The following is a 25,648-nucleotide window of genomic DNA, read 5'->3' on the forward strand; positions in this document are numbered from 1 at the left end:
GGTCCTTGCAGTGCTGAAAACCCAGATCCCTGGGGAATCGACTGGCAGACAAGGATCTGGCGGGGTGGAGGTGAAAGATCCTGCGTTCCCCTCTCCTCCTTGGATGGAGGCCCTGCCTCTCTCTCTTTGTGCAACCTGGACGCAAGAATGAGGAAGATTCCAGTGGCAAGGTGGGCCGAATGCTTTCGAGGGAGGGGTTGGGGTGGAGAAGGGGCTGGGCTTCTGCGCGGTTTGCCAGGAGGGAGATGACATTCCCTGGGCCCCCAGGATTAAGATGGTCCAGGGGGTTGGGTTGAAGCAAGAGATTGAGTTGCAAACCTCTTGAGCAACTGACATGGTTTGAAGAGGTCTGTAAGGGCCCGTCCCTGTCCTTTTTAAACATAGAAACATAGAAGATTGATGGCAGAAAAAGACCTCATCTAGTTTGCCCTTATACTATTTCCTGTATTTTATCTTTGGATGGATATTTATTTATTTTATTTATTTATTTTGTTAAACAATTATAAGGTGGTAATTTGTACAAATAAAACATTAGATAAGTAATGATGAAAAGTAACAAAAGAAGACAATAGGACAGGGACGGTAGGCACGGTGGTGCGCTTATGCACGCCCGTTTATCCCAGGCATGTTTCAATTCAGTTCCTGTGGATTTATATATATATATATATATGATTAGATCAAAATTGGCTTGTTTGGAAAGCTGCTTCCAGAGTTCTCCAATGTTTAATAGTGGTGTTTAATAAGATTTCAACAAGAAGAAGAAGCAAATAATATTTATATTTATAGACACGCTGTCATTGCAATGGACTTGGGGTGTTTTAAGTGGAAGGCAGCTGGGTTCTCAATACAACAGATTGTAGTGGAGAAAACGAGAAACTATGGGCAGGTCTTACTTTGACCACAATTAGGGCCAAAACCTCTGTTGTTAAGCGAGGATTTTGCAATCTGTTGTTAAATAACTCGCTGCAGTCGCTAAGCGAATCCTGTGATTGCCAAGTGAATCCAAATGTCCAAATTTTGACCACTCGACCTCTGCAACGGTCATATGAGAACAATTTGCAAGTCAATTTTTCAATGCCGTTATGGCTTCAGAATGCCATGAAGTCAAACGGGGAGTGTCCCGTTTACCTCTGCATCATGAGGGCTAGAAACTTAAACGGGTTAAACCCAAACGAGTGCAAGCTTCCGCCTCCTCCCTCATCTCCGCGATCATATCATAGACTCTCGGTCCCTGGGGACAGCGGCTTGCCATATTCTGTAACGCATTACGTCCTCAGATAGTACGGTATAAATAACAGCGTGTAATTTGAGCATTCCCAGGGGTTTTTGTGCACATCCAGCCTTTGTTTCTCATTCTAACTTCTCTCTTCTGTTGTCGTTGGTTTTTTTTTTTAATAGCTCCAGCGATGGATTTCACGTGCTTTAAAGAAAGGGGGGGGCTTCAATCTGCCCAGCAATCCCACGTGCCCACCCCCAGGATGCTACGAAACTGACTTGCAATGCTTTTGCCGGCTCTTTTGAGCCTCGTGGGCAATTTTAATAAACATCAGGCTGTCGGGGACAGAGAGAGAGACCGTCCGAGACAGGAGGAGGAGTCAAGCAGGGAATTAGCCTGGAAACTTTACATGGGGCACAAGGAAGTCTGATCTCTCTTGGATGCCATTGAATCGTATGTTTCCAAATGTAAAATAATGCACTTGGGGAAAAGGAATCCTCAATCTTTTTTTAAAAAATGTTTTGAAATTATTAGATTTGTCATGAATTGTTTTATTGTGTTGTGAGTCTACGGAGAGGGGCGGCATACAAATCTAATAAATAAATAAATAAAATAATAAATAAATAAATAATAAATAAATAAATCTGAGTATTGTATTGGCAGTTCTGTGTTAGCAAAAACTTCAAAAGGGAAGGATACCTCTGGGACTATCTTCTGCTGTACGAATCCCACAGAGTTGGCCTTCTCCGGGTCCCGTCGACTAAACAATGTTGTCTGTCGGGCCCCAGGGGAAGAGCCTTCTCTGTGGTGGCCCCAGCCCTCAGAACTGCCCCCACCCTCCTTGTTTTTCGTAAATTGCTTAAGACCCACCTATATCACCAGGCATGGGGGAATTGAGACATCTCCCCCAGGCTTATATAGTTTTATGTATGGTATGCTTGTGATGCATGGTTTTTAAATGATGGGTTTTTAGATACTTTCTTTTAAATATTGGATATGTTACATTGCACATTGTTATTATTATTGTGAGCCTCCCCGAATCTGCGGAGAAGGGTGGCATACAAATTTAATCTATTATTATTATTATTATTATTATTATTATTATTTAGGCGTAGTGATTTCTGACAGTCTCAAAATGGGTGGGCAGTGCGGTCAGGCGGTAAGGAAAGCAAGTAGAATGCTTGGCTGCATAGCTAGAGATATCACAAGCAGGAAGAGGGAGATTGTGATCCCACTGTATAGAGCGTTGGTGAGACCCCATTGGGAATCCTATGTCCAGTTCTGGAGACCTCACCTACAAAAAGATATTGATCAAATTGAACGGGTCCAAAGACGGGCTACAAAAACGGTGGAAGGTCTTAAGCATAAAACTTATCAGTAGAGACTTAATGAACTCAATCTGTATTGAGGTGGAGGACAGAAGGGAAAGGGGGGGACACACGATCGAAACATTTAAATATGTTAAAGGGTTAAATAAGGATCAGGAGGGAAGTGTTTTTAATAGGAAAGTGAACCCAAGAACAAGGGGACACAATCTGAGGTTAGTTGGGGGAAGATCAGAAGCAACTTGAGAAAATATTATTTTACTGAGAGTAGTAGATGCTTGGAACAAACTTCCAGCAGTTGGTCAATCCACAGGAACTGAATTTAAACACGCCTGGGATAAACATAGATCCATCCTAAGAGAAAATACAGGAAATAGTATAAGGGCAGACTAGACAAACCATGAGGTCTTTTTCCGCCGTCAATCTTCTATGTTTCTATGTTTTCTATCTAGTTCGGTCCATGTGCAAACTGCCAGTTTGGAAGAATTCACGTGAATCAGCCCTGAAGTTGTGTATAAAGTCTCCAACTGCAGTGCAGGTCGTTCATGCTTCACAGAACCGCTTTCCGATCTCATGAGCCAAAAAGCCATGGCCAAAAACGTCGACCAGGAGCCAAGCTCGGTTTCCGAATGCCCCGTTTGCTGGAACGCTTACGACAACGTTTTCCGGACTCCCAAACTCTTACGATGCGGCCATTCTTTTTGCATCGAGTGCCTGGCGCACCTCAGCCTGATCGCCGCCACCCAGAACCAGCTGCCTTGCCCTCTTTGCCGCTGCTTGACCTTGTTGCCGGCCAACCAGCCGGTAACCGAACTGCCCACCAACGTGTCCCTCTTGCACAAGTTGGGCCTAGAGCCCAACCACATTATCCTCGAAGGGCGGCAACTGTGTCTGAAGGAGAAACGTAAAGTCAGGTACTTTCTTCGGCAACCCAGGGTCTATACTTTGGATTTGGGCACGGACCCTGAACTCGGCACCCAGTCTTACCCGGAAAGCCCCCAGCCTCCGGCCACCGTGGCCAGCACCCCCACGGTTCCTCGGCGCTCCATTTTCCGCGAATGTTCTCGTAACCCACACCTCCGCATCTTCACCTACCTGATGGTCATTATCTTAAGCTTGACTTTGCTACTTGTCTTCTCTGTTTTCTGGACGAAAAACCTTTTCCCGGGTTTGGGATGAGGGAGAAAACTTGATGTGGTGGGGACATTTGGGAAAGAGAATTAAAAAAAATCCTTTCCTAAAGAGAGGAGGTTCTGAATTTGGGGGGGCGAGAAGGCAGGAGATATGAGGGCTACGATGACCCCTCGTCTAAGTCCAATTCCTTGGTCGTAAAGAATGAGGGTTTTTGGCAAAAGAGAACACACTACAGAATTTGTGAGTGGCGTACCATACACTGCCCAATCCAGAGATCTTAAAACAGTTTTGCTGTTACCCTACCTTTACACCGATGGGGGGGAAAAAACACCCCACCAGCACCAAGAGACTAAGATCAAAGAGAGAAAGGAGCCAACTTGCCTCCAGAAGTTGTGGGTGCTCCAACCCCGGAGGTTTTTAAAAACAGATTGGACAACACTTTGCCTGAAATGGAATATAGTGTTCCCTCGATTTCCGCGGAGGATGCGTTCCGAGACCACCCGCGAAAGTCGAATATCCGCGGAGTAGAGATGCAGAAATAAATACACTATTTTTGGCTATGAACAGTATCACAAGCCTTCCCTTAACACTTTAAACCCCTAAATTACAATTTCCCATTCCCTTAGCAACCATTTAGATTATTACTCACCATGTTTATTTATTAAAGTTTATTAAAAAAATATTTATTAAAGGCGGACGAAAGTTTGGCGATGACAAATGATGTCATCAGGTGGGAAAAACCGTGGTATAGGGGGAAAAACCCGCAAAGTATTTTTTAATTAATATTTTTGAAAAACCGTGGTATAGACTTTTCACGAAGTTTGAACCCGTGAAAATCAAGGGAACACTGTATAAGGTTTCCTGCTTGGGACTAAGAGTCCTCCAAAGTCCCTTCCAATTCTTTTATTATTCTGTTACGGCACTTAATTGAAAATCAAGTTAAATTTGTCTTTGTACTTAAGATGCGGCGTTTGTTCAATGCAAAAATCAGAGAATCAAATCAAGCCTATTAAAGAAATGTTTTAATTTTTTCCCCCACATTATCTGCTGGGCAGGCTTGTCTCATTCATTTATTTAATGAATGTCCAAATATTATGAAGTTCACCAGACGTTTTGTACCTAGCAAGTGCATTCAGCCCTTGCTGTAGATGTTTTGACCAATTTAACAAGCAGGAAGGGAGAGATTGTGATCCCCTTATATAGAGCGCTAGTGAAACCACATTTGGAATAATACTGTGTTCAGTTCTGGAGACCTCACCTACAAAAAGATATGGATAAAATTGAACGGGTCCAAAGACGGGCTACAAGAATGGTGGAAGGTCTTAAGCATAAAACGTATCAGGAAAGACTTCATGAACTCAATCTGTAGAGTCTGGAGGACAGAAGGAAAAGTGGGGACATGATCGAAACATTTAAATATGTTAAAGGGTTAAATAATGTTCAGGAGGGAAGTGTTTTTAATAGGAAAGTGAACACAAGAACAAGGGGACACAATCTGAGGTTAGTTGGGGGAAAGATCAAAAGAAACATGAGAAAATATTATTTTACTGAAAGAGTAGTAGATTCTTGGAACAAACCTCCAGCAGACGTGGTTGGTAAATCCACAGTAACTGAATTTAAACATGCCTGGGATAAACATATATCCATTGTTAAGATAAAATACAGGAAATAGTATAAGGGCAGACGAGATGGACCATGAGGTCTTTTTCTGCCATCAGTCTTCTATGTTTCTACTTTTAATATAACACAACTTGTAGATTTACACCTACTTGAAATATAAAAGGAAAGTGGAGATAGGAAGAGAGAAATTGAAGACTTTCTTTTTGAAGAGACCTCACCTACAAAAAGATTTTGATCAAATTGAACGGGTCCAAAGATGGGCTACAAAAATGGTGGAAGGTCTTCACCATCAAACTTATCAGGAAAGACTTCATGAACTCCATCTGTATAGTCTGGAGGACAGAAGGAAAAGGGGGGACATGATCGAAACATTTAAATATGTTAAAGGGTTAAATAATGTTCAGGAGGGAAGTGTTTTTAATAGGAAAGTGAACACAAGAACAAGGGGACACAATCTGAGGTTAGTTGGGGGAAAGATCAAAAGCAACGTGAGAAAATATTATTTCAATGAAAGAGTAGTAGATCCTTGGAACAAACTTCCAGCAGACGTGGTTGGTAAATCCACAGTAACTGAATTTAAACATGCCTGGGATAAACATATATCCATTGTAAGATAAAATACAGGAAATAGTATAAGGGCAGACTAGATGGACCATGAGGTCTTTTTCTGCCGTCAATCTTCTATGTTTCTAAGGTTAGCTGAGTTTTTTTTTTTTTTTTAGCAACCTGGTCAATTCTGGAAACCTGGCCTGTTTGATGTCCAATTCAGTAACGCGAATGCAGATGTGAGCTAATTCAACCATTGTGTCAACCCTGCCACTGAATTACAACCGAAGGGGTTGAAATTAAATTTATCGAGGGAGGGTGACAGGAAGGAATCCAACTTTGGTGCCCAGAAGGGAGTTTCTTGCAAAGATTTTGTTGCTGAATCAAGATAAAGAAAAGGAGGATCTGCTTTAAAAAGATTTAATTAGGAAATCCGACATTTCCCATCCAAACTGGGTGGCCTAGGTTCTGTTAAGTTCCTGCACGTGAGCACATAAAGGAGATAAATCAAGCATGAAGAGAAGTCACATAAACTACTCAAAAATCATTTGAAGGCCTTTGATGCTTGGTTTCAGTTAGGCACAGAGCAAATACTTAAAAAAATAAAATAAAATAAGTGGAATTACGCAAAGCAGACTCAGGGTTGCAAAAGAGGCTGAATTCAGAACAAAAGGATGTTGGCTTAATTCGCCCTTTGTTATCCAGCTCATTTCTATAACAGTAAGAGGAAGGCGCTGGAGAGAAAACCTCCCTCACAAAACTGGGTTAAAATAACACCGGTGTTTTATTTGGGGTTTTCAAGGTATATTTGCTACCAGGAGTAACCCAACACTTATATTTGTACGTCTGTTTGTGTATTTGGCTCCTGGTCTAAATTTTTAGCCATGGGTGTATGTAAACAGTTATATATTTGCTAAGCAGGCATAAACCTTTTGGAGTGGGTAAGGAAAGAGAGAAAGGGAGGGAGGGAGAGACTAATTTAACAGAAAAAGCACACGAAACTCCAGCATTGGTAAAATACAGCAAAAACCAGTTTGTAAATCCATGTTGTGAGAAAAATACACCAGGGAAATCAACAGGGGTCATTTCAGATATCTACACACTTCCTCTATCTAATGGTCAGCATGTCTCTTTCTCAGAGTCTTGCAGCACAGACATATCCTCTCTAAGCGTAAGTATATCCTGTTTATGGGAACCAGAAAGAAACGCAGAAAGTACATTCTGCTTATACAATATACACTGCTCAAAAATATAGTCTCAAAATGGGTGAGCAGTGTGGCCGGGCAGTAGGAAAAGCAAGTAGGATGCTTGGCTGCATAGCTAGAGGTATAACAAGCAGGAAGAGGGAGATTATGATCCTGCTATATAGAGCGCTGGTGAGACCACATTTGGAATACTGTGTTCAGTTCTGGAGACCTCACTTACAGAAAGATATTGACAAAATTGAACGGGTCCAAAGACGGGCTACAAGAATGGTGGAAGGTCTTAAGCATAAAACGTATCAGGAAAGACTTCATGAACTCAATCTGTAGAGTCTGGAGGACAGAAGGGAAAGGGGGGACACAATCGAAACATTTAAATATGTTAAAGGGTTAAATAAGGTCCAGGAGGGAAGTGTTTTTAATAGGAAAGTGAACACAAGAACAAGGGGACACAATCTGAAGTTAGTTGGGGGAAAGATCAAAAGCAACCGTGAGAAAATATTATTTCACTGAAAGAGTAGTAGATCCTTGGAACAAACTTCCAGCAGACGTGGTTGGTAAATCCACAGTCACTGAATTTAAACATGCCTGGGATAAACATATATCCATTGTCTTTTTCTGCCGTCAGTCTTCTATGTTTCTATAAAGGGAACCCTCAAAGAACACACCCTAGATCTGAATGAATGAAATATTCTCATGGAATACTTTTGTTCTGTACAAAGTTGAATGCGCACAACAGCAGGTGGAATTGATGGACAGTCAGTGTTGCTTCCTAAGTGGACAGCTTGATTTCACAGAAGTTTGATTGACTTGGATTTCTGTTGTGTTGTTTAAGAGTTCCCTTTATTTTCTTCAGCAGTATAGTATGCCGTAAAGATGGCTGGTGTCATTGCTCTTTTTTCTTACAAGAATAAGTTGCCATTTCTCACACACGTTTTGTTTGAACTGTGAACAGTTTCAGTCATTAGTTGGTTGCCAAGCTGTGCGACATTCGGAGGGTGGGTGTGTTACTCTCAGGAGGCCGGGCTGAGCCAAGGAAAATCCAGCTGCTGACTTGCCTTTATAAGGCCCGAAGCAGCATCAACAATAAATAATACTATATGCAGGAAGGATTTGGTTTGGAATACAGCAATAGCATTTAGACTTATATACCGCTTCATAGTGCTTTTATAGCCTTCTCTAAGCGGTTTACAGAATCAGCATATTTGCCCCCCAACAATCTGGATCCTCATTTGACCCACCTTGGAAGGACGGAAGGCTGAGTCAACCTGGAGCAGGTGCTGGGATTTGAACTGCTGAATTACAGCTAGCAGTTAGCGGAAGTAGCCTGCAGTGCTGTACACTAACCACCGAGCCACCCTGGCTCTCTCTATACGTGTCATATCCATCCAGGATATGCAATGGGTTTGGTTTGGCATAGAAAGAGTATTTGGGTTGCTTAGTGTCGAAGAAAGTCTTTCCGAACTGTAAGAATCAAAGCCGATTTGTTCAAGAAATTGTGGAAACGGAAGTGGGCCAAACCTCACTTGTGGTGGTTGGCTTAGAGGTTGAGTGGCCTGCCCACAGCCCTTAGGGCAGAAAAGGAGATGGGAGGGAAAGGGATTAGAAAGTGTAGGGGAAGCAAAGGATAGAGGTGTGAAAAAGGGAAGGGAAGAGAAGGAGAGGAAGAAAGGAGAAAGGGGAGAATAAAGCAGAAATGGTGAACGGAAGAGAGGAGAAGAGAGAGAAAGGAGAGGAAAGGAGAGTAGAGGAAAAGGGAATGGAGAAGAAGGAAAGGAAAGAGGAGAGAGAGGAAAGCAGGAAAGGAAAGAAGGGAAGGAAAGAGAAGAAAGAAAATAAGGGAAAGGAAGAAGAGAAAGAAAGAAAAATGAAAGGAAAGGAGGAAGGAAAAAGGAAAGAAGGAAAGGGGAGAGAAAGGAAAGGCGGGAAGGAAGAAGGGAAAGCAAGGAAGGAGAAAGAAAGGAAGGAAGGGAAGAGGAAAGGAAAAGGAAAGGAGGGAAGGGAGAAGGGAAGGAGAGAAGAAGGGAAGGAAAGAGGAGAGAGAAGAAAGGAGGAAAGGAAAGAAGAGAAAGAAAGAAAAAGAAAAGGAAAGGAGGAAGGAAAAAGGGAAGAAGGAAAGGGGAGTGAAAGGAAAGGAGGGAAGAAAGAATGGAAAGAAAAGAAGAAGAAGAAAGGAAGGAAGGAAAGGAAGAGGGAAGGAAAAGGAAAGAAGGGAAGGGAGAAGGGAAGGAAAGGAGAGAAGGGAAGGAAAGAGGAGAAAGAGGAAAGGAGGGAAGGAAAGAAGATAAAGAAAGAAAAAGGAAAGGAAAGGAAAGGAGGAAGGAAAAAGGAAAGAAGGAAAGGGGAGTGAAAGGAAAGGAAAGGAGGGAAGGAAGAAGGGAAGGAAAGAAGAAAGGAATGAAGGGAAGGGAAGAGGAAAGGAAAAGGAGGGAAGGGAGAATGGAAGGAAAGGAGGTAAGAAGTGAAGGAAAGAGGAAAGGGATAGAAGGAAGGAACTGTCGGTCCTTGCAGTCATTAAACAAGCTGCTGTAACATGAGGGCTACCCGTACAAGCCATCAGGAACCAAGTTAAAAAGACGAAACTGCAGGCAAGGAAACAGCTGGAGGCTTTGAAAAAGAAGCAGCCACTTGGCTTTAATACACTTAATTTTTGTTTTTGTAAAGTCTCTGCCCAACAGAGAAAAAGGACCCCGATCCCAAACCGAGAGGCCCAATGACCACCCCTTTGAGGGGACCCTTGGAAGAGTCTCCGTCTGAGATCCGCAAACACAGGGAAGCCGAATGAAAAGTTCCCTCGAACGTAGCCAGCACAGGAGGAGGGGGCTTTTGCAGGCCAGCGGTGATCGGATTTCCCTGGCCATAAAGCCCGGCTCCTCCCAGGGATGCGAGAAAGGTTTAGGATAGATGGAAATATACCCTGCTTATTCCGCCATCCATAGCTTGAAGGTCCGGTCGTAGGAGCAGGTGGCGATCAATTGGCCGTCCATGGAGATGTCCAAGCCCATCACTTTACCCTCGTGTCCAGCCAAAGTCTTCAAGGGAGACCAGCCGGGGTGGGTCCACACCTTGGCCGTGTTGTCGTAGGCCCCGGTCAGCAGGAAATTGCCGTGATTCGCTGCACAAGGAGGGAAGCACAAAGAGAAACGATCCACGGGGGAAACTTAATGGAGGGAAGGTTGTTGTTATTATTATAGCAATAGAGCCGGGGTGGCGCAGCAGGTGGAGTGCTCTACTGCAGGCCACTGAAGCTGACTGTACACCTGTAGGTCAGCGGTTCAAATCTCATCACCGGCTCAAGGTTGACTCAGCCTTCCATCCTTCCGAGGTGGGTAAAATGAGGACCCAGATTATTGGGGGCAATAGACGTGGTAGATAAATCCACAGTAACTGAATTGAAACCTGCCTGGGATAAACATAGATCCATCCTCAGATAAAATACAGAAAATAGTATAAGGGCAGACTAGATGGACCAGGAGGTCTTTTTCTGCCATCAGACTTCTATGTTTCTATGCTTCTTGACAAATGTATCTTTTCTTTTATGTACGCTGAGAACATCTGCACCAAAGACAAATTACTTGTGTGTCCAATCCCACTTGGCCAGTAAAGAATTCTATACTATTCTATTTCCAAGGGGTTCACTTACCAACTCTGAACCCAGTTTGATGTGAGGCTGTTTCGCTTTCTTTAAGATCAGGCAAAGCTGTCTGGGTGATGCCCCTAAGGGCAAACTAAGTTGGCTTAAAAGAACAAGGGAAGGTGCCCCATTGCCCTCAAACCTTAGCCCCAATCCTTCAGGCCCCCAGCAGTTGCCAAAAGCTGATACTTGAGTTCTCAGAGTTCAGATTTTAGCCTCCTGGGGCAAGATCGTGGTGGAGAGGCTTACGTTCGAATTTCACTCCGGTGATCAGATTCTGATGGGCGGGGATGGTGTAAATGCATCTCCTCTGGCGAAGGTCCCAAACTTTACAGGTGTTGTCTCCACTGCCCGTGGCGATGTGGTACCTATGAATGGTAGGGGGGGGGGGGAGAAGGAGGAGGAGGAAGAAGAGAGAAGCTGGGGCTTATACTTAGCAGACAAAGAATGGAAACAACAATACCAATAGCGACCGGCCAGGTGGCCTCCTCCAGGTTCTGTCAACCAGACAATCCCAGGGGGAGAGCCTTCTCTGTGAGGGCCCCGGGCCTCTGGAATCAGCTCCCCCTGAGATTCGTACTGCCCCCACCCTCCTTGCCTTCCGTAAGAGTCTGAAGACTCACTTATGCACCCAGGCCTTAGGCCATTAGATCTTTGCCCCTTCACCAATAAATGTGTTGAGAGAATGTGGAGTGAATGGAATGATTGGTTTTTTATGGGTTTTGGGGAGGGGGTTTCTTAGATTTTTAATTAGTTAATTAGATTAAGATATTTTGTATTGTATATTTTATATGTTGTGAGCCTCGGGGTGGGGAGGCATAGAAATCAAATCAAATCAAATCAATCAATCAATCCTTAGATTTATATAGCGCTTTTCAGTGCTTTACAGCAATAATATTAGCGTTTAGACTTATATACCGCTTCCTAGTGCTTTTACAGCCCCCTCTAAGCGGTTTACAGAGTCAGCCTCTTGCCCCCCAAAAATCCAAGTCCTCATTTGACCCACCTCAGAAGGATGGAAGGCTGAGTCAACCTTGAGTCAGTGGCGAGATTTGAACCGCTGAACTGCAGTTAGCTAAAGTAGCCTGCAGTGCTGCACTCTAACCGCTGTGCCACCCCTTTCTAAGCCCTCTCTAAGTGGTTTACAGAGTCACCTATTGCCCCCCAACAATCTGGGTCTTCATTTGACCCACCTTGGAAGGATGGAAGGCTGAGTCAACCTTGAGCCAATCACGATTAAACTTCTGGCAGCCAGCAGAATTAGCCTGCAATACTAAATTCTAACCACTGCACACCATGGATGGATGGACGGACGGACGGACGGAAGAAAGGAGGGAGGGAGGGAGGGAAGGAAGGAAGGAAGGAAGGAAGGAAGGAAAGCAACAGAGCCGCGGTGGCGCAGCAGGTGGAGTGCTGTACTGCAGGCCACTGAAGCTGACTTGTAGATCTGAAGGTCAGGGGTTCAAACCTCATCACCGGCTCAAGGTGGACTCAGCCTTCCATCCTTCCGAGGTGGGTCAAATGAGGACCCAGATTGTGGGGGCAATAGCCTAGCTCTGTTTAAAAAAGTGCTATTGCTAACATGTTGTAAACCGCCCTGAGTCTAAGGAGAAGGGCGGCATAAAAATCGAATAAATAAAATAGATAAATAAATAGCAATAGGTTGACTCAGCCTTCCATGGTCGGTAAAACCACTTCGCCACCGCGGAAAGATGAACGAGCTAACGTTTAAGAACACACGAGCCATGGCAAGGTGTGGGACTTACCCGTTCGGAGAAAAGCTGACCCCGTAGATCTCTTTGAGGTGACCTTCCAAGAACATGATGCAACGCCCAGTGCGCAGGTCCCAGACACGGCCAAAGGCATCCAGACCACTGGGGGAGAAAAAACAAACAAAATATGTCTGATAAATACAGGTAGCCCTCAAAGTTATAACAGCACAGGAAAAAAGAAGACTTTTGACCGTTTTTCACACTCACAACCATAGGCAGCATCACCATGGTTACATGATCAAAATTTGGATGCTTCGCAACTGGCTCGTATCTATGACGCCGTGGGGATCGTGTGATCCCCATTTCCAGCCTTGCCAGGAGATCGCCAATTCAGTGGGGGAGGCCAGATTCGCTCTACGACCGCACTGCTCACTCAATGACTGCAGCAATTTGCGTAAATAAGTCGTAAAATTGGACGCAGTTCACAGGCGCAAGATCCGACTGGCTGAGCAATGGATATTCTGGTCTCGAATGAGGTTGTAAAGCAAGGACGCCTTGCGTGAGGCTTGTAATTGAAGGCCGGCCTTAGGAAAGCCTCACCGCTTGGCCCTGGCACAGGCGTTGAGCACTTACCCGGTGCCGGCTAAGGAGCCATCGCCATGGAAGGCAATGTCGTAGACCCCTTTGCTGTGCCCTTCCTGGTGGAGAATCTCCTCTTGGGCTTCCAGGTCCCACAAACGCCAGGAGTGGTCATAGCTACGACAGGAGAAATAAAGAAAGGTTAACCTGGTAGATCTTGTAGAGGTCCAGCGAGTATTTTCCCCATACTATCTATCTATCTATCTATCTATCTATCTATCTATCTATCTATCTATCTATCTATCTATCTATCTACCTATCTACCTACCTACCTACCTATCTATCATGTATCAATCTATCATCTATCAATATGTCGCTTTTTGTCTATCTATCTATCCATCCATCCATCATCTATCTTTTATCAGTTTGTCTGTCTGTCTGTCTGTCTGTCTGTCTGTCTGTCTATCTATCTATCTATCTATCTATCTATCTATCCATCCATCATCTGTCCATTTATGCATCCATCATCCATCAGTCTCTATCTATCCATCCTTCATCTATCTAGCTTTCTTTCTCTCTTTCTTTCATCTATCCATCCATTCCCTCTTCCTCTCTCTATTCATCCATTCTCTCTCTCTCTCTCTCCATCCAATGTCTGTCTGTCTGTCTATACATCTATCTTTATAATCTATAATCTATTATCTCTCTCTCTCTCATTTCTATCAATCGTCTCATCTCTCTCTCTTTGTTTTCTCTGCCCCCCCCTTCCAGATCTGAATCATGGTTGCATAGTGGTTAGAATACAGTATTGCGGGCAAATTCTGCCCCCTCAGCCAGCAGTTCGATCCTGACCGGCTCAAGACTGACTCAGCCTTCCATCCTTCCAAGGTAGATAAAATCAGGACCCAAATTGTTGGGGGAAAGAGGCTGACTCTGTGAACCACTTAGAGGGCTGTAAAGCACTGTGAAGCGATATATAAGTGCTCTAGAACTAATTAAGGAATAATTATAGATACCACAAATCCCAGAATCTTCAGCTAGCTGTGGGAGTGACAATTTCAATCCTCCCTCGCCTCCCCCACCCCATTTAGCAGAGAGAGAGAGAAAGAGATCGTACCACGTGGTGCCCAAAAACCGGCCAGAGGGATGCCAAGTGACTCGAGCCACTCTCACCGTGTGACCTTCTATATCAGCCACTGGTTCATCGCTGAAAGAAACGAAGAAGGTGCAGAAGATAAGAAATCGGGCAAGATAAAGGAATAAAGGGAGTTAAAATTTAAAAAGAAGAATATAAACTACAAGCTTTTGCTGATGAATTTGGTGTTTATTTTGGAGGGTCCAACTGAGACAGGCCCAGGGGCTGGATTAAAAATTTACAAAGAGAAGACTAAACTATTATTATTATTATTATTATTATTATTATTATTATTATTATTATTATTATTTATTAGATTAGTATGCCGCCCCTCTCCGTAGACTCGGGGCAGCTCACAGCAATGATAAAAACAATATACAATGACAAATCTAATAGTTAGAATCTAAAATAACATTAATACATTTAAAAAGTCTAAAAAACAAGAAACTCCAAATAGGTTTTTGTAACCCAGGGCTAGGTGTAGGTTGTGAGAAGGAGGAGGAGGAGGAAGAGGATGACGACCACTGTGGCAGCCTTGGTGCTTTCTGAGCTTGGTTGTTTTATTTATTTATTTATTGGATTTATATGCTGCCCCTCTCCAGAGACTCGGAGCGGCTAACAGTAACAATAAAACAGTGTACAATAGTAATCTAATACTAAAAACGATTAAAAACCCATTAATATAAAAACCAAACATACATACAGACATACATACCATGCATAGAATTGTAGAGGCCTAGGGGGAAAGAGTATCTCAATTCCCCCATGCCTGACAGCAGAGGTGGGTTTTAAGGAGCTTTCGAAAGGCAAGGAGGGTGGGGGCGATTCTAATCTCTGGGGGGAGTTGGTTCCAGAGGGTCGGGGCCGCCACAGAGAAGGTTCTTCCCCTGGGTCCCACCAAACGACATTGTTTAGTTGACAGGACCCGGAGAAGGCCCACTCTGTGGGACCTAACCGGTCGCTGGGATTCGTGCGGCAGAAGGCGGTCCCGGAGATAATCTGGTCCGGTGCCATGTAGGGCTTTATAGGTCATAACCAACACTTTGAATTGTGATTGGAAATTGATCGGCAACCAATGCAGACTGCGGAGTGTTGGTGTAACATGGGCATATTTGGGAAAGTCCATGATTGCTCTCGCAGCTGCATTCTGCACGATCTGAAGTTTCCGAACACTTTTCAAAGGTGGCCCCAATTGTAGTTTTCTTGCAGATGTTTCATGATCCAATGAGGTAACATCATCAGTGCTAGAAGGAAGTAAGGTATGGGAAGGAGGAGGAGGTCTGTGGTAGCCTTGGTGCTTTCATGAGCTTGGTTGTTTTCTTGTAGACATTTCACGACCCGATCGGATGTCGCCTAACACTGAACGCCCAACGCTAAATAAATGCTCTGTTTGTAAAGGAATTGCAGTTCTGCCTCCTCAGTTATAGCTGGGCAACAATTCCAGCCAGCGCCGCTCACCAGCAGATTCCGTGTTGCCTACTGCTAGCTCAGCAACATCGCAAGGGCTGCAAATTCTGGAATGCAAATCCAGGTCATCAGCAGAATGTGACAGCAGCCACACTCGATTTATGCAGGAGAGTGTTTAGTCTTCAATGTTACTGGGAAGCAGAGTCATGGATTTATAAGAGTAGTAGTCATATTTTTAAGGAGTTGGACAACTGTAGAAACACCTTAGTCAACTGTTGTGGTTAGCTCTGGCCCAGCTCCTGCCCAAAGGACTGTGGATGTGGGGGAGACATCCACATGCTGCAGGCCTGTTTTGCCCCCCCCAGGTGGAATCTGCTGATGAAGGCTCCTCTGACCAAGAAGACATGAGTGACAGGGAGGAGAGTGGGGCAGACAGCTCAGAAGGAGATCAATTCTCTAGCTCCTCCTTGGATTCGGAACAAGAGTTAATGATACAGCCACGCATGCGGAGAGCGATGCATAGGCAACAACAGTGGAGAGATTATTATCAAAGAAAATGAGGCCACCTGTGGTTGGGTGGGGCTGTGGTCATTAGTGAGGCTGCTATAAAGAGCAGCCTGTGGGTTTGGCCATTGTGGAGGATTATCTGATCGTTGTATTTCGTGACTGCTTTACTGACTTTGACCTTTTGTGTGTGATTTTTCCCCGCTTTGAAACTAAACCAGAGCAAAGTGTGTTTCACAAACGAGAAACGAGAAAAGTCTGCCTTCTGCCGCATGAATCCCAGAGGCCGGTTAGGTCCCACAGAGTTGGCCTTCTCCAGGTCCCGTCGACTAAACAATGTCTTTTGGCGGGCCCCAGGGGAAGAGCCTTCTCTGTGGCGGCCCAGGCTCTCTGGAACCATCTCCCCCCGGAGATTAGAACTGCCCCCACCCTCCCTGCCTTTCGTAAACTCCTTAAAACCCACCTTTGCCGTCAGGCATGGGGGAATTGAGTCATCTCCTCCGGGCCTATACAATTTAAGCATGGTATGTCTGTGTGTATGTATGTTTTAATAACGGGGATTTTAATGTTTTCTTTTTTAATAGTTAAAATTATTAGATTTGTTATGAACTGTTTCCTATTGTTGTTGTGAGCCGCCCTGAGTCTACAGAGAGGGACGGCAAAGAAATCTAATAAATAAATAAAATAAATAAATGTACCTTTCCAAACTCCAGAGCTTGACAGACCCGTCGGCAGCGCAAGACGCTAGATTGACGTCCTTCTTGTCCAATGAAATGGTGGCTTTGGGGTGGAAGACGATGGCCCCGACGTTGGTATTGTGCCCTTGGGAGAGTTGAGATAATTGTCAGTTCGAATCACAACACCCGGTTCTGAACCCAGGCTCTGTTTGAGGTTGCGGGTCGAGGGGAAGGGAGGGATGCTATACCTCGCAAAGTGAGGACGAGGTTGCAATCTGGCACTGACCATATCTTGCAGAGGCCGCTCCTGTGGGCCGAAGGAAAGGAGACCACAAGGAAAAGATTAGGAGTCTTCGCTGCTCTAACATTATTCGTCCTCAGCGTATTCAAATCTGGGATGTTTTTTTTAGTAGAGGCGTCTAATCTTTTTTTTCACAGTTCATAGCAACCAGTAAATCAATAATCAAACAATAATCAATAATTCCCTGACATTTCCCTGTAACTTGCGATCTAGTTAAGGCGCGGTCGTAGAGGACGTCATACCAAACGGCTAAGCCGTGGAGAAATATCGGGAGCTGAGGAAGCAAGTTGCTGCTCCTTTTTGCTTGACTCTGCCAGGCAGCGCGATCCATTTAAAAAAAAAAAAGTATATGTATCAACTTTATTTGATTAGTCAATCGGCCATATCAAAACGAGGAAAAGGACCCCATCGGTCGTCATAAAACTGTGACTGGTTAAAATACAATTAAATTGGCTAAAATAGAGGGAATCTGAATAAATAATAAGTTAAAATGCAGTATAATATGCTAAAATTGAGTAGTAAAACATGAGAATATAACTCGTGCAAAGGATTATATTAAACATATCTAAGATACTGATATAAAATATTCTTAAGTGAGTTCATCCCCTTTGCATGCCACCGCAATATGTTCTATAAAACGTATTCTCATCTGAACAGCCCTGACTATAAACTTAGCGGTTCTAGAAACTACATATATATTTGTACCCTGAAGAAAATATGATAATTGTTTATTACAGTCCCAGTGTATGATTTTGTCAAGTAGGGGCTGTAAATACTGAGGTCTTACTGAGGAGTAGAGTTTACAATTACTGAGGAGTATAGTTTACAATTACTGAGCAGTAATGATTTTCCCCTGACTTTTAAACATTTTAATAGTTTGTTTTCCCCCCTGATTTATTCCATTTCCCCCCCAAATTCCCTGATAATTCCCTGATTTCCCCGTTTTCCAGGTTTGCTGGACACCCTGAATAATACATGAAACTAAAGACTTAGAGAGCAATACCACCCACTGTCATGAAGGTGCGCATAATAAAAATGCAGATGATCTTAAATTAACGGGCCATGTCACTTGCAGATTTAGGCCTATAAATGTCGGGGGGGGGTTGTTTTAAACTGGGTGCCCACCTTCAGCCATTCCTTTGCCCTCTCCTGCCTGAGGTGACCACCCCCCGCCCCGTCTCCCCCCAAAAGACAACAAAATCCTTCTTACCAACAGGCTGTGGCCAAGAGTTTGGAGTTGGCACTGAAGTGACAGAAAGAAATAGGACGATCGTCTCCAATTTGGCTGCAGAAGTTATTCAGCGACTGGAAACAAAACCATACCGAAAAGGATGAAGCTGCCAATTCTTTCCAAAGAATTATTAATATCTATTGCTAGTCTATTGCTAATATCTATTGCTAGAAACTGAGACATCTCCCCCAGGCTTTTACATTTTATGTATGGTATGCGTGTGTTGCATGGTTTTTTAAATGATGGGTTTTTAACTGTATTTTAATATTAGATTTGTTTTCCATTGTAATATTGTTTTATTGTTGTTGTGAGCCGCCCCGAGTCTTCGGAGAGGGGCGGCATACAAATCTAATAAATTATTATTATTATTAGTCCATGTATGATACGCCATGTGCTAAATCATAAATTATAATCTTTCAAAAGGATTTAAAAAAAGAGAGGGAGAGGAGACAGAGGAATGGAAAGGGGAAAGAAATGGAGAGGCAAAGAGTATAAAAGGAGAGGGGAAGAGGAAAGGGAGAGGAGAAAGGTTTGAGGAGAAAGGAGAGAGGAGAGAGGAAAGGGAGAGGAGAGAAGAGGCAAAGAGAGGAGAAAGGGAGAGGGGGAGAGAAGAGGGAGAGGAGAGAGAAAGAGAGAAAGAGGGAGAAGATGAGAGAAGAGAGAGAAAAGGACAGGCAATGAGAGGAGGAAAAGAGGGAGAGAAAGAGAGAGGAAAGGAAGGAGAGGAGAGAGAGGGAGGAGAGAGAAAAGGAGAGGCAAGGAGAGGAGAGGAGGAAGAGAGGGAAAGAAAGGGAGATGAGAGGAGAAGAAAAGTGTAGGAAGAAAAAAATTTCCTGAATGCTTCCTCTTTCATCCTCAAAATCATTTATTGAAGATCTTGGAAGGCTGATTTTTGAAAATATATTTACACAGCTATTTGTTGGCTTAACAATCAACAACAGAGCCCAATGTTTCTGCTGCTAAGCAAAGCAATTGTGACTTCAGTTTTGCACAATAAGGCTGGTAGATAACAACCCCCCCCCCCCCCCCAGCCAGAAAAAGCCACTGCAACGTTTAGCTTGCAAAGCAGATCTAGCCACTCAAAGCTTCCGTCTTTTTTGGGAGGTTTCAATCTGCAACTCTCTGACTGGTAGAGACACCCCACCCCACATCCTCACCCTTAAAGATTTTTGTAGCTCTTGTTTCTGCGATGTCCGTGTGGCTTCAGCCACCTCCTTAAACCACCGGGCTTCGTCCAGTCGCTTCACTGCCCTGCAGAAGGACAGAGAGAAATGTGTTACACGTTAAGGAAGGATATTTGTAGGTCAAGGTTGAACTGCGGGATCCTGTCTAGGAGGAAGAGGAAAACTGTGGGGTCCTTGCTTTGTTTTCTTGCAGACGTTTCGTTACCTAGCTAGGTGATAACATCAGTGCTAGAGGGGTGTGGGGCTTGCAGAGAGGAGAACGACTATGGGGTCCTTGTTGCTTTCAAAGCTGCGTCGTTTTTTGTCACCTAACTAGGTAACAACAGTGCTAGGAGGGAGTGGAGCTTGCTCTCTTATTAACAGTCTTACCGGGGAAGGGAGTAGTTTGCAATCCAGAGTCTTGCGGTCTTCAAGGTGGTTGGCCCTTCGTGGTACCAAGTCTGCTGATACTAGGAAAGACAAATTGCAAGAATAATGGGACCGCCTCCTGCCTCATACCTCCCAGCGACCGGTCAGAGCCCACAGGGTCGGCCTTCTCCGGGCCCTGTCGACTAAGCAGTGTCGGTTGGCGGCCCTGCAGGGGAGGGCCTTCTCTGTGGTGGCCCCATCTCTTTGGAACCGACCACCCCTCTGGCATCCATTCGGTCCCCACCCTACTGGCTTTATGGAAAGCCTTGAAAACCTGGCTTTGCTGGCAGGCCTGGGGGCTGGGACATCTTTTAATCCTGTCCGAAATGAGTTTTGATGGGTATGTGTGATAATAGTATGATTGCATGGATTAGACAAAAGGATTTTACATTGTTATTAATGTTGCGTAATGATTTTATACTGTTTTATCGTTTTATTGTTGTGAGCTGCCCTGAGCCCTTCGGGATTTGGCGGCATACAAGTCAAAATAAGTAAGTAAGTAAGTAAATAAATATTCCACATTTTTTTCTAGAAGTGATATGATTTTCCATAGAGGATTCTTATGTATTTCCACTCTGGCTACAAAATCATGACACATTCATGTCCACAACCGAGTTTAATTCTCAGAAAACTGCTAATGATTTATGCACAAATCAAAACTCTTGATCCCTCCGGCTTGGAAGGGATTGTTCTTTTATATATGCGTTTGGTGTTAGTGGAAATTCAGCAAAGAGGAGACAAAGGTAATTTAAACCGTTAGCCCCAAACGTGAATGAGAGCAACTATATAAGAGACTCACCTCCTCTTTGGACTTCTTCGATTTTTCGTCGTCTTTCTTGGTTTTCTTCAAGGCGTCGGGACCGACGACCGAGAGAATATTACGTAGCCTGGCGAGACGTGAAAATGCTTTTTAAGTTTTACAGAAGCCGAGGAGGGTCAGTTCAGTTTATTTATTCATTTATTTATTTTATTCGACTTCCGTGCAATCCCGAAGGACTCAGGGCGGCTTACAACCATATAAAAAAATTCAAACACAATAAAAAGAAGTCAAATATAAATATTTAAAGTGATAAACCCCAGTTAAAAACCCACAACTCAAACAATCCAAGTGACACCTATGTAAACCATTCAATACAATTCGGCCATGACAGATGTCAATTTCATGGCCCCCAGCAGCAAAAACCAGGTCTTCACAGCCTTTTGGAAGGCCAGTGGTGTGTGTGCAGTACAGACATCTGGGGGTGGGGGCGCAGTTGGGTTGGTTGCATAGAGCCGGGGCAGTCACAAAGAAGGCCCTACCTCGCGGCCCCGCCAACCGGCATTGCTTAGTCGACAGGACCTGGAGAAGGCCAACCCTGTGCGATTCTAATAAGTCTCTGGGAGGTATGCGGCAGGAGACGGTCGCGTAGATAGTCTGGCCCTAAGCCATGTACGACTTTATAGGTAATAACACCTCGAATTGTGACTAATCGATGTTCTGCCGGGCTCTCTGGTAGGAGCCTCCCGAAAACTCAAGGGTACAAATTTCAGACACACACACGTTTGAAAATTCAAAACAATGTTCTTTATCCCAAAATTCAAAATAAACTAAGCACTCTTTTGTATTGCAAAAAACACTCATTCCAAAACAACCAGGTAGTCTGTACAATTCCCCTTAAGCAGTCATTAAGTACTTAGCTAGCAGCTGTGAAGAAACTTCACACCCCTTCTTCTTCCATGAAGTGAGACACACACACACACACACACACACACACACGTTGCTCTGCTTTTTTTCAAAATAAAAATCAACAAGCAAAGTCCAGAAACCAGCAACCCAGGATTCCTGACGAACTGCGATCAGATACTCTTCCACATTGGCCAAACCCACATGCTGCTATTTATAGCAACAGCCCTAATTACTGGAGCCCCACCCAAACATAGGTGGCCGCTCTTATCTCCTGTAATATGTCCTTACTTGGTCTCTTCTACGTACAATTCTGCGCTTGCGTGGGTCCAAAACGTCTTCATCCGAATCAATGGAAGATAAGGGAGATTGACTGCCTGGGCTGTGTGCCAAGCCCCCCTCAGCCGAGTCACTCCCACCTTCTTCTTCGTCCGAGGAAACTAAACTCTGAACTGACTCTATCGGCAATAACACAGGCCTGTGACATGTTGAAGTTTCCCCTGCATCCACCTCCACATTCCCTGGGGCAAGAGCTGGGCCAGAGCCAACCACAACAATCGATAACCAGTGTAACTCGTGGAGGGTAGGTGTTATATGGCTGTGCCGAGATACACCCATAATAGCTCGCGTGGCTGCATTCTGGACCAGGGGTAGGCAAAGTTGACATGTGGACTTCAACTACCAGAATTCCTGAGCTAGCATGACTGGCTCAGATATTCTGGGAGTTGGAGCCTACAAGTCATAGAAGAGCCAACTTTGCCCACCCCTGTTCTGGACTATCTGTAGTCTCTGAACATTCTTCAAGGACACTTGAAAAGTGTTCGGAAACTTCAGATCGTGCAGAATGCAGCTGCGAGAGCAGTCATGGGCTTCCCCAGGTATGCCCATGTTACATCAACACTCCGCAGTCTGCGTTGGTTGCCGATCAATTTCCGGTCACAATTCAAAGTGTTGGTTATGACCTTTAAAGCCCTTCATGGCACCGGACCAGAATATCTCCGAGACCGCCTTCTGCCGCACGAATCCCAGCGACCGATTAGGTCCCACAGAGTGGGCCTTCTCCAGGTCCCGTCAACTAAACAATGTCGTTTGGCGGGCCCCAGAGGAAGAGCCTTCTCTGTGGCGGCCCCAACTTTCTGGAACCAGCTCCCCCCAGAGATTAGAACTGCCCCTACCCTCCTTGCCTTCCGCAAACTCCTTAAAACGCACCTTTGTCATCAGGCATGGGGGAACTGAGATATCTCCCTCGGGCCTATACAATTTATGTATGGTATGTTTGTATGTATGTCTGCTTAATAATGGGGTTTTTAAAAATATTTTAAATTGTAAATTATTAGTTGTCATGAACTGTTTTTATTGTGTTGTGAGTCGCCCTGAGTCTGCGGAAAGGGGCGGCATACAAATCTAATAAATAATAATAATAATAAAATAATAATAATAATAATGAACTCTTCAAGTTGAAATACATCGGTTCTCACCTCTCCCTCCTTTCGGCTGGCCCTTCTCCAAACAGCGTTATAGGTTCTCCGAGTGCGCGCAAGCAGGCCTTGACTTCGGAGTCATCCGTGGAAACGTTGATTTGCCTCGCCCGTTTCCGGCGCTCAAATTCAGCCAGGACTTCTGCTTGACGTTCGCTGATGTGGTCGTCCAGGTCAAAAACTTCCCCTAGCCCAGTAGAGAAATTCAGCAAACTCTCTGCGCGGCCCAGTTTTGGCCCGTTTTTCGCAAAAATGGGATGCGGGGATAGGGTTTCGGGGAAGCCAAAAATGGCTGTGTTTGGTTTATAAGATGCACCAACATTTCCACCCACTTTGGGAGTGGGGGTGGGAAGGTGCGTCTTATATTCCGAAAAATATATGGCATGTGTGTTCTGGGTTGGGAATTAGGGAGGGAAATGACAGGTGACAAAGGCCAGAGGATACTGTATGTTTGCTATTTATTTATTTATTGGATTTGTATGCCGCCCCTCTCCGGAGAATCGGGGCGGCTAACAGCAACAATAAAGCAGTGTTAGAAATAATTAAAAGCCCATTAATATAAAAAAAACCAAACATACATACATACATACCATGCATAGAATTGTAAAGGCCTAGGGGGAAGAGGGTCTCAATTCCCCCATGCCTGACGACAAGATGGGTTTTAAGCAGCTTACGAAAGGCAAGGAGGGTGGGGGCAATTCTAATCTTTGGGGGAGTTGGTTCCAGAGGGCCGGGGTCGCCACAGAGATGGCTCTTCCCCTGGGTCTCCGCCAAGCGATTTAGTCTATAATAAACCCAAAAGAGAAAAAAAACCCACAACCACCCCAAACTTGTTGCTTTCCTGGGCATCTTCTTACCTGAAGAGATATTGATGTTGCCCGCCTCAATGGCTGCTTTGACAGCTTCTTTGCCCATCGTCCGCGATTCCCCCTTCAGGATCCGTTCGCGCTCTTTCTCCTCCAGGCTCCCATAGAAAAATGGGGGCCTTCTTCGCCGGAGGCGCATCATCATCATCGGACGCCTTCGTTTTTATCCCCTGGGAAGAAAACCAAAGTGTGACGATCTGGGGTTGTTGCCACAGGCAGGGTGTCCAGGGGGAAAGCAGTTTGAAATTCCCTGAGATTTCCCTGTAACTTGCGATCCGGTTAAGGCGTGGTCGCAGAGGGCGTCATACCAAACAGCTAAGCCGTGGAGATATATCAGTAGCTGAGGAAGCAAGTTGTTGCCACAATTATGCTCACTTTGCTTGACTCTGACAGGCAGCCGCGATCCGGTTTTTTTAAACATGATTTTTCCCTGACTTTTAAACATTTTAACACAGTTTGGGATTTTTCCCTGATTTATTCAGTTATTTTCACGAATTCCCTGACATTTCCTGAACGTGATAATTCCCTGATATTTCCTGAACCGTGATAATTCCCTGATTTCCCTTTTTCCAGGTTTGCTGGACACCCTGCACAGGGTAAATCCTCAGCCCAAAGAGGACGATGAGAGTTGTAGTCCAAAGAGTTGTAGTCCATCCTTCTGAGGTGGGTAAAACGAGGACCCGGATTGTGGGGGCAATAGCCTAGCTAGCTCTGTTAAAAAAAAGTGCTATTGCTAACATGTTGTAAGCCGCCCTGAGTCTAAGGAGAAGGGCGGCATAAAAAATTGAATAAATAAATAAATAATAAATAAAATCCAAGCCTATTGATGGCAGACGTCGCCTCCTGTCCCCTTGCTCTCTGCTCTCCACCCATCTTTTAAACCAGTGTTTCCCAACCTTGGCAACTTGAAGATATCTGGACTTCAACTCCCAGAATTCCCTAGCCAGCAAATGCTGGCTGGGGAATTCTAGAAGTGAAGTCCAAATATCTTCAAGTTGCCAAGGTTGGGAAACAATGTTTTAAACTGTCATATTGATATGGTTCTTGTGGTGATTGTTTTTTTGTTTTTTTTAACCATCTGTGTTTGACCAGCACATGTGATATTGGCCATAACTGAACCAAATTCACGCTATTAGCAGTGGTAACAATAGCAATAATAAAATAATAATAGTGGTAGTAATAATAAATAGTAGTAGTAAAATGATAATAATATAGTAATAATGGTAAAAGTACTAGTTCTAGTACTAAAATAATAGTAACAATAATAACAATAACAAGTCAACTGAACATTTAAAAATGTGTCACAAAGTTTCATGTTTTAATGAATAAAAGAGATAATAAGAATAATAATTAATGAATTCTTAGCAGCCTCCTACTTATGATGATGAATGGAGGCGGCTGCGGCTAAAAGAAGCTGTATTAACTCCGCCGTTTGAAAGGCCCATTTATCCAGTCTGGGCATGGATGGTCCTGATTGTGGACCATGGGCACTGTAATCCAAAGTTTGAAAAGTAATGGCCTTTATTTTATTTTATATTTTATCCTTGGAAGGACGTGCAGCCTCCTCCCTAGGTAAACAGACCGAGCTCACCCACCCACCCAACGTCATCCACCCCCCATCCACCCCGCTTTGACCCACCATGATGCTCCTCGGCAAAGCCATAGCCGCCCCTCACCGACGGCCCGGCAGGATAACGGAGCTTCCCCAGAAGCACTTCCGGGGCAACGACCTCCCGCCGCTCCAGGGTCTCTGCCCCTCTTCCGGCGGAGCTCCTGAGCCAATGACGTCTCAGCAAGGCGAGTTTGGCCATTCTGGGACTGAGACT

The 25,648-nt window shown here is 44.5% G+C and overlaps 2 protein-coding genes across 3 annotated transcripts; one reads left to right on the top strand and one right to left on the bottom strand.

Moving 5' to 3' along the window:
* RNF183 (ring finger protein 183) lies at positions 1–4,715 on the top strand. The gene is made up of 3 exons (XM_070758515.1): positions 1–170; positions 1,399–1,669; positions 2,994–4,715. The coding sequence occupies exon 3, from the start codon at positions 3,115–3,117 to the stop codon at positions 3,718–3,720; it is 606 nt and encodes a 201-aa protein (XP_070614616.1). The 5' UTR covers positions 1–170; positions 1,399–1,669; positions 2,994–3,114; the 3' UTR covers positions 3,721–4,715.
* A 4,936-nt stretch (positions 4,716–9,651) lies between these two features.
* On the bottom strand, positions 9,652–25,588 carry PRPF4 (pre-mRNA splicing tri-snRNP complex factor PRPF4). Of its 2 annotated transcripts, XM_070758517.1 has the most exons (15): positions 25,462–25,571; positions 23,814–23,992; positions 22,957–23,143; positions 20,615–20,702; positions 19,777–19,856; positions 19,381–19,474; positions 18,203–18,297; positions 16,940–16,998; positions 16,713–16,836; positions 14,086–14,175; positions 13,023–13,145; positions 12,444–12,551; positions 10,927–11,045; positions 10,687–10,760; positions 9,652–10,158 (listed from the first exon to the last, which is right to left on the bottom strand). In XM_070758517.1, the coding sequence occupies exons 2-15, from the start codon at positions 23,968–23,970 to the stop codon at positions 10,135–10,137; spliced, it is 1,422 nt and encodes a 473-aa protein (XP_070614618.1). In that variant the 5' UTR covers positions 23,971–23,992; positions 25,462–25,571; the 3' UTR covers positions 9,652–10,134. The 2 variants fall into 2 exon arrangements, with proteins under 2 accessions (XP_070614618.1, XP_070614617.1); XM_070758516.1 differs by lacking the exon at positions 10,687–10,760 and having other exon boundaries at positions 25,462–25,588.
* Positions 25,589–25,648: the final 60 nt, after the last annotated feature.

Source organism: Erythrolamprus reginae, chromosome 8, assembly GCF_031021105.1.
Source record: "Erythrolamprus reginae isolate rEryReg1 chromosome 8, rEryReg1.hap1, whole genome shotgun sequence".
NCBI classification, from domain to species: Eukaryota; Metazoa; Chordata; class Lepidosauria; order Squamata; family Dipsadidae; genus Erythrolamprus; species Erythrolamprus reginae.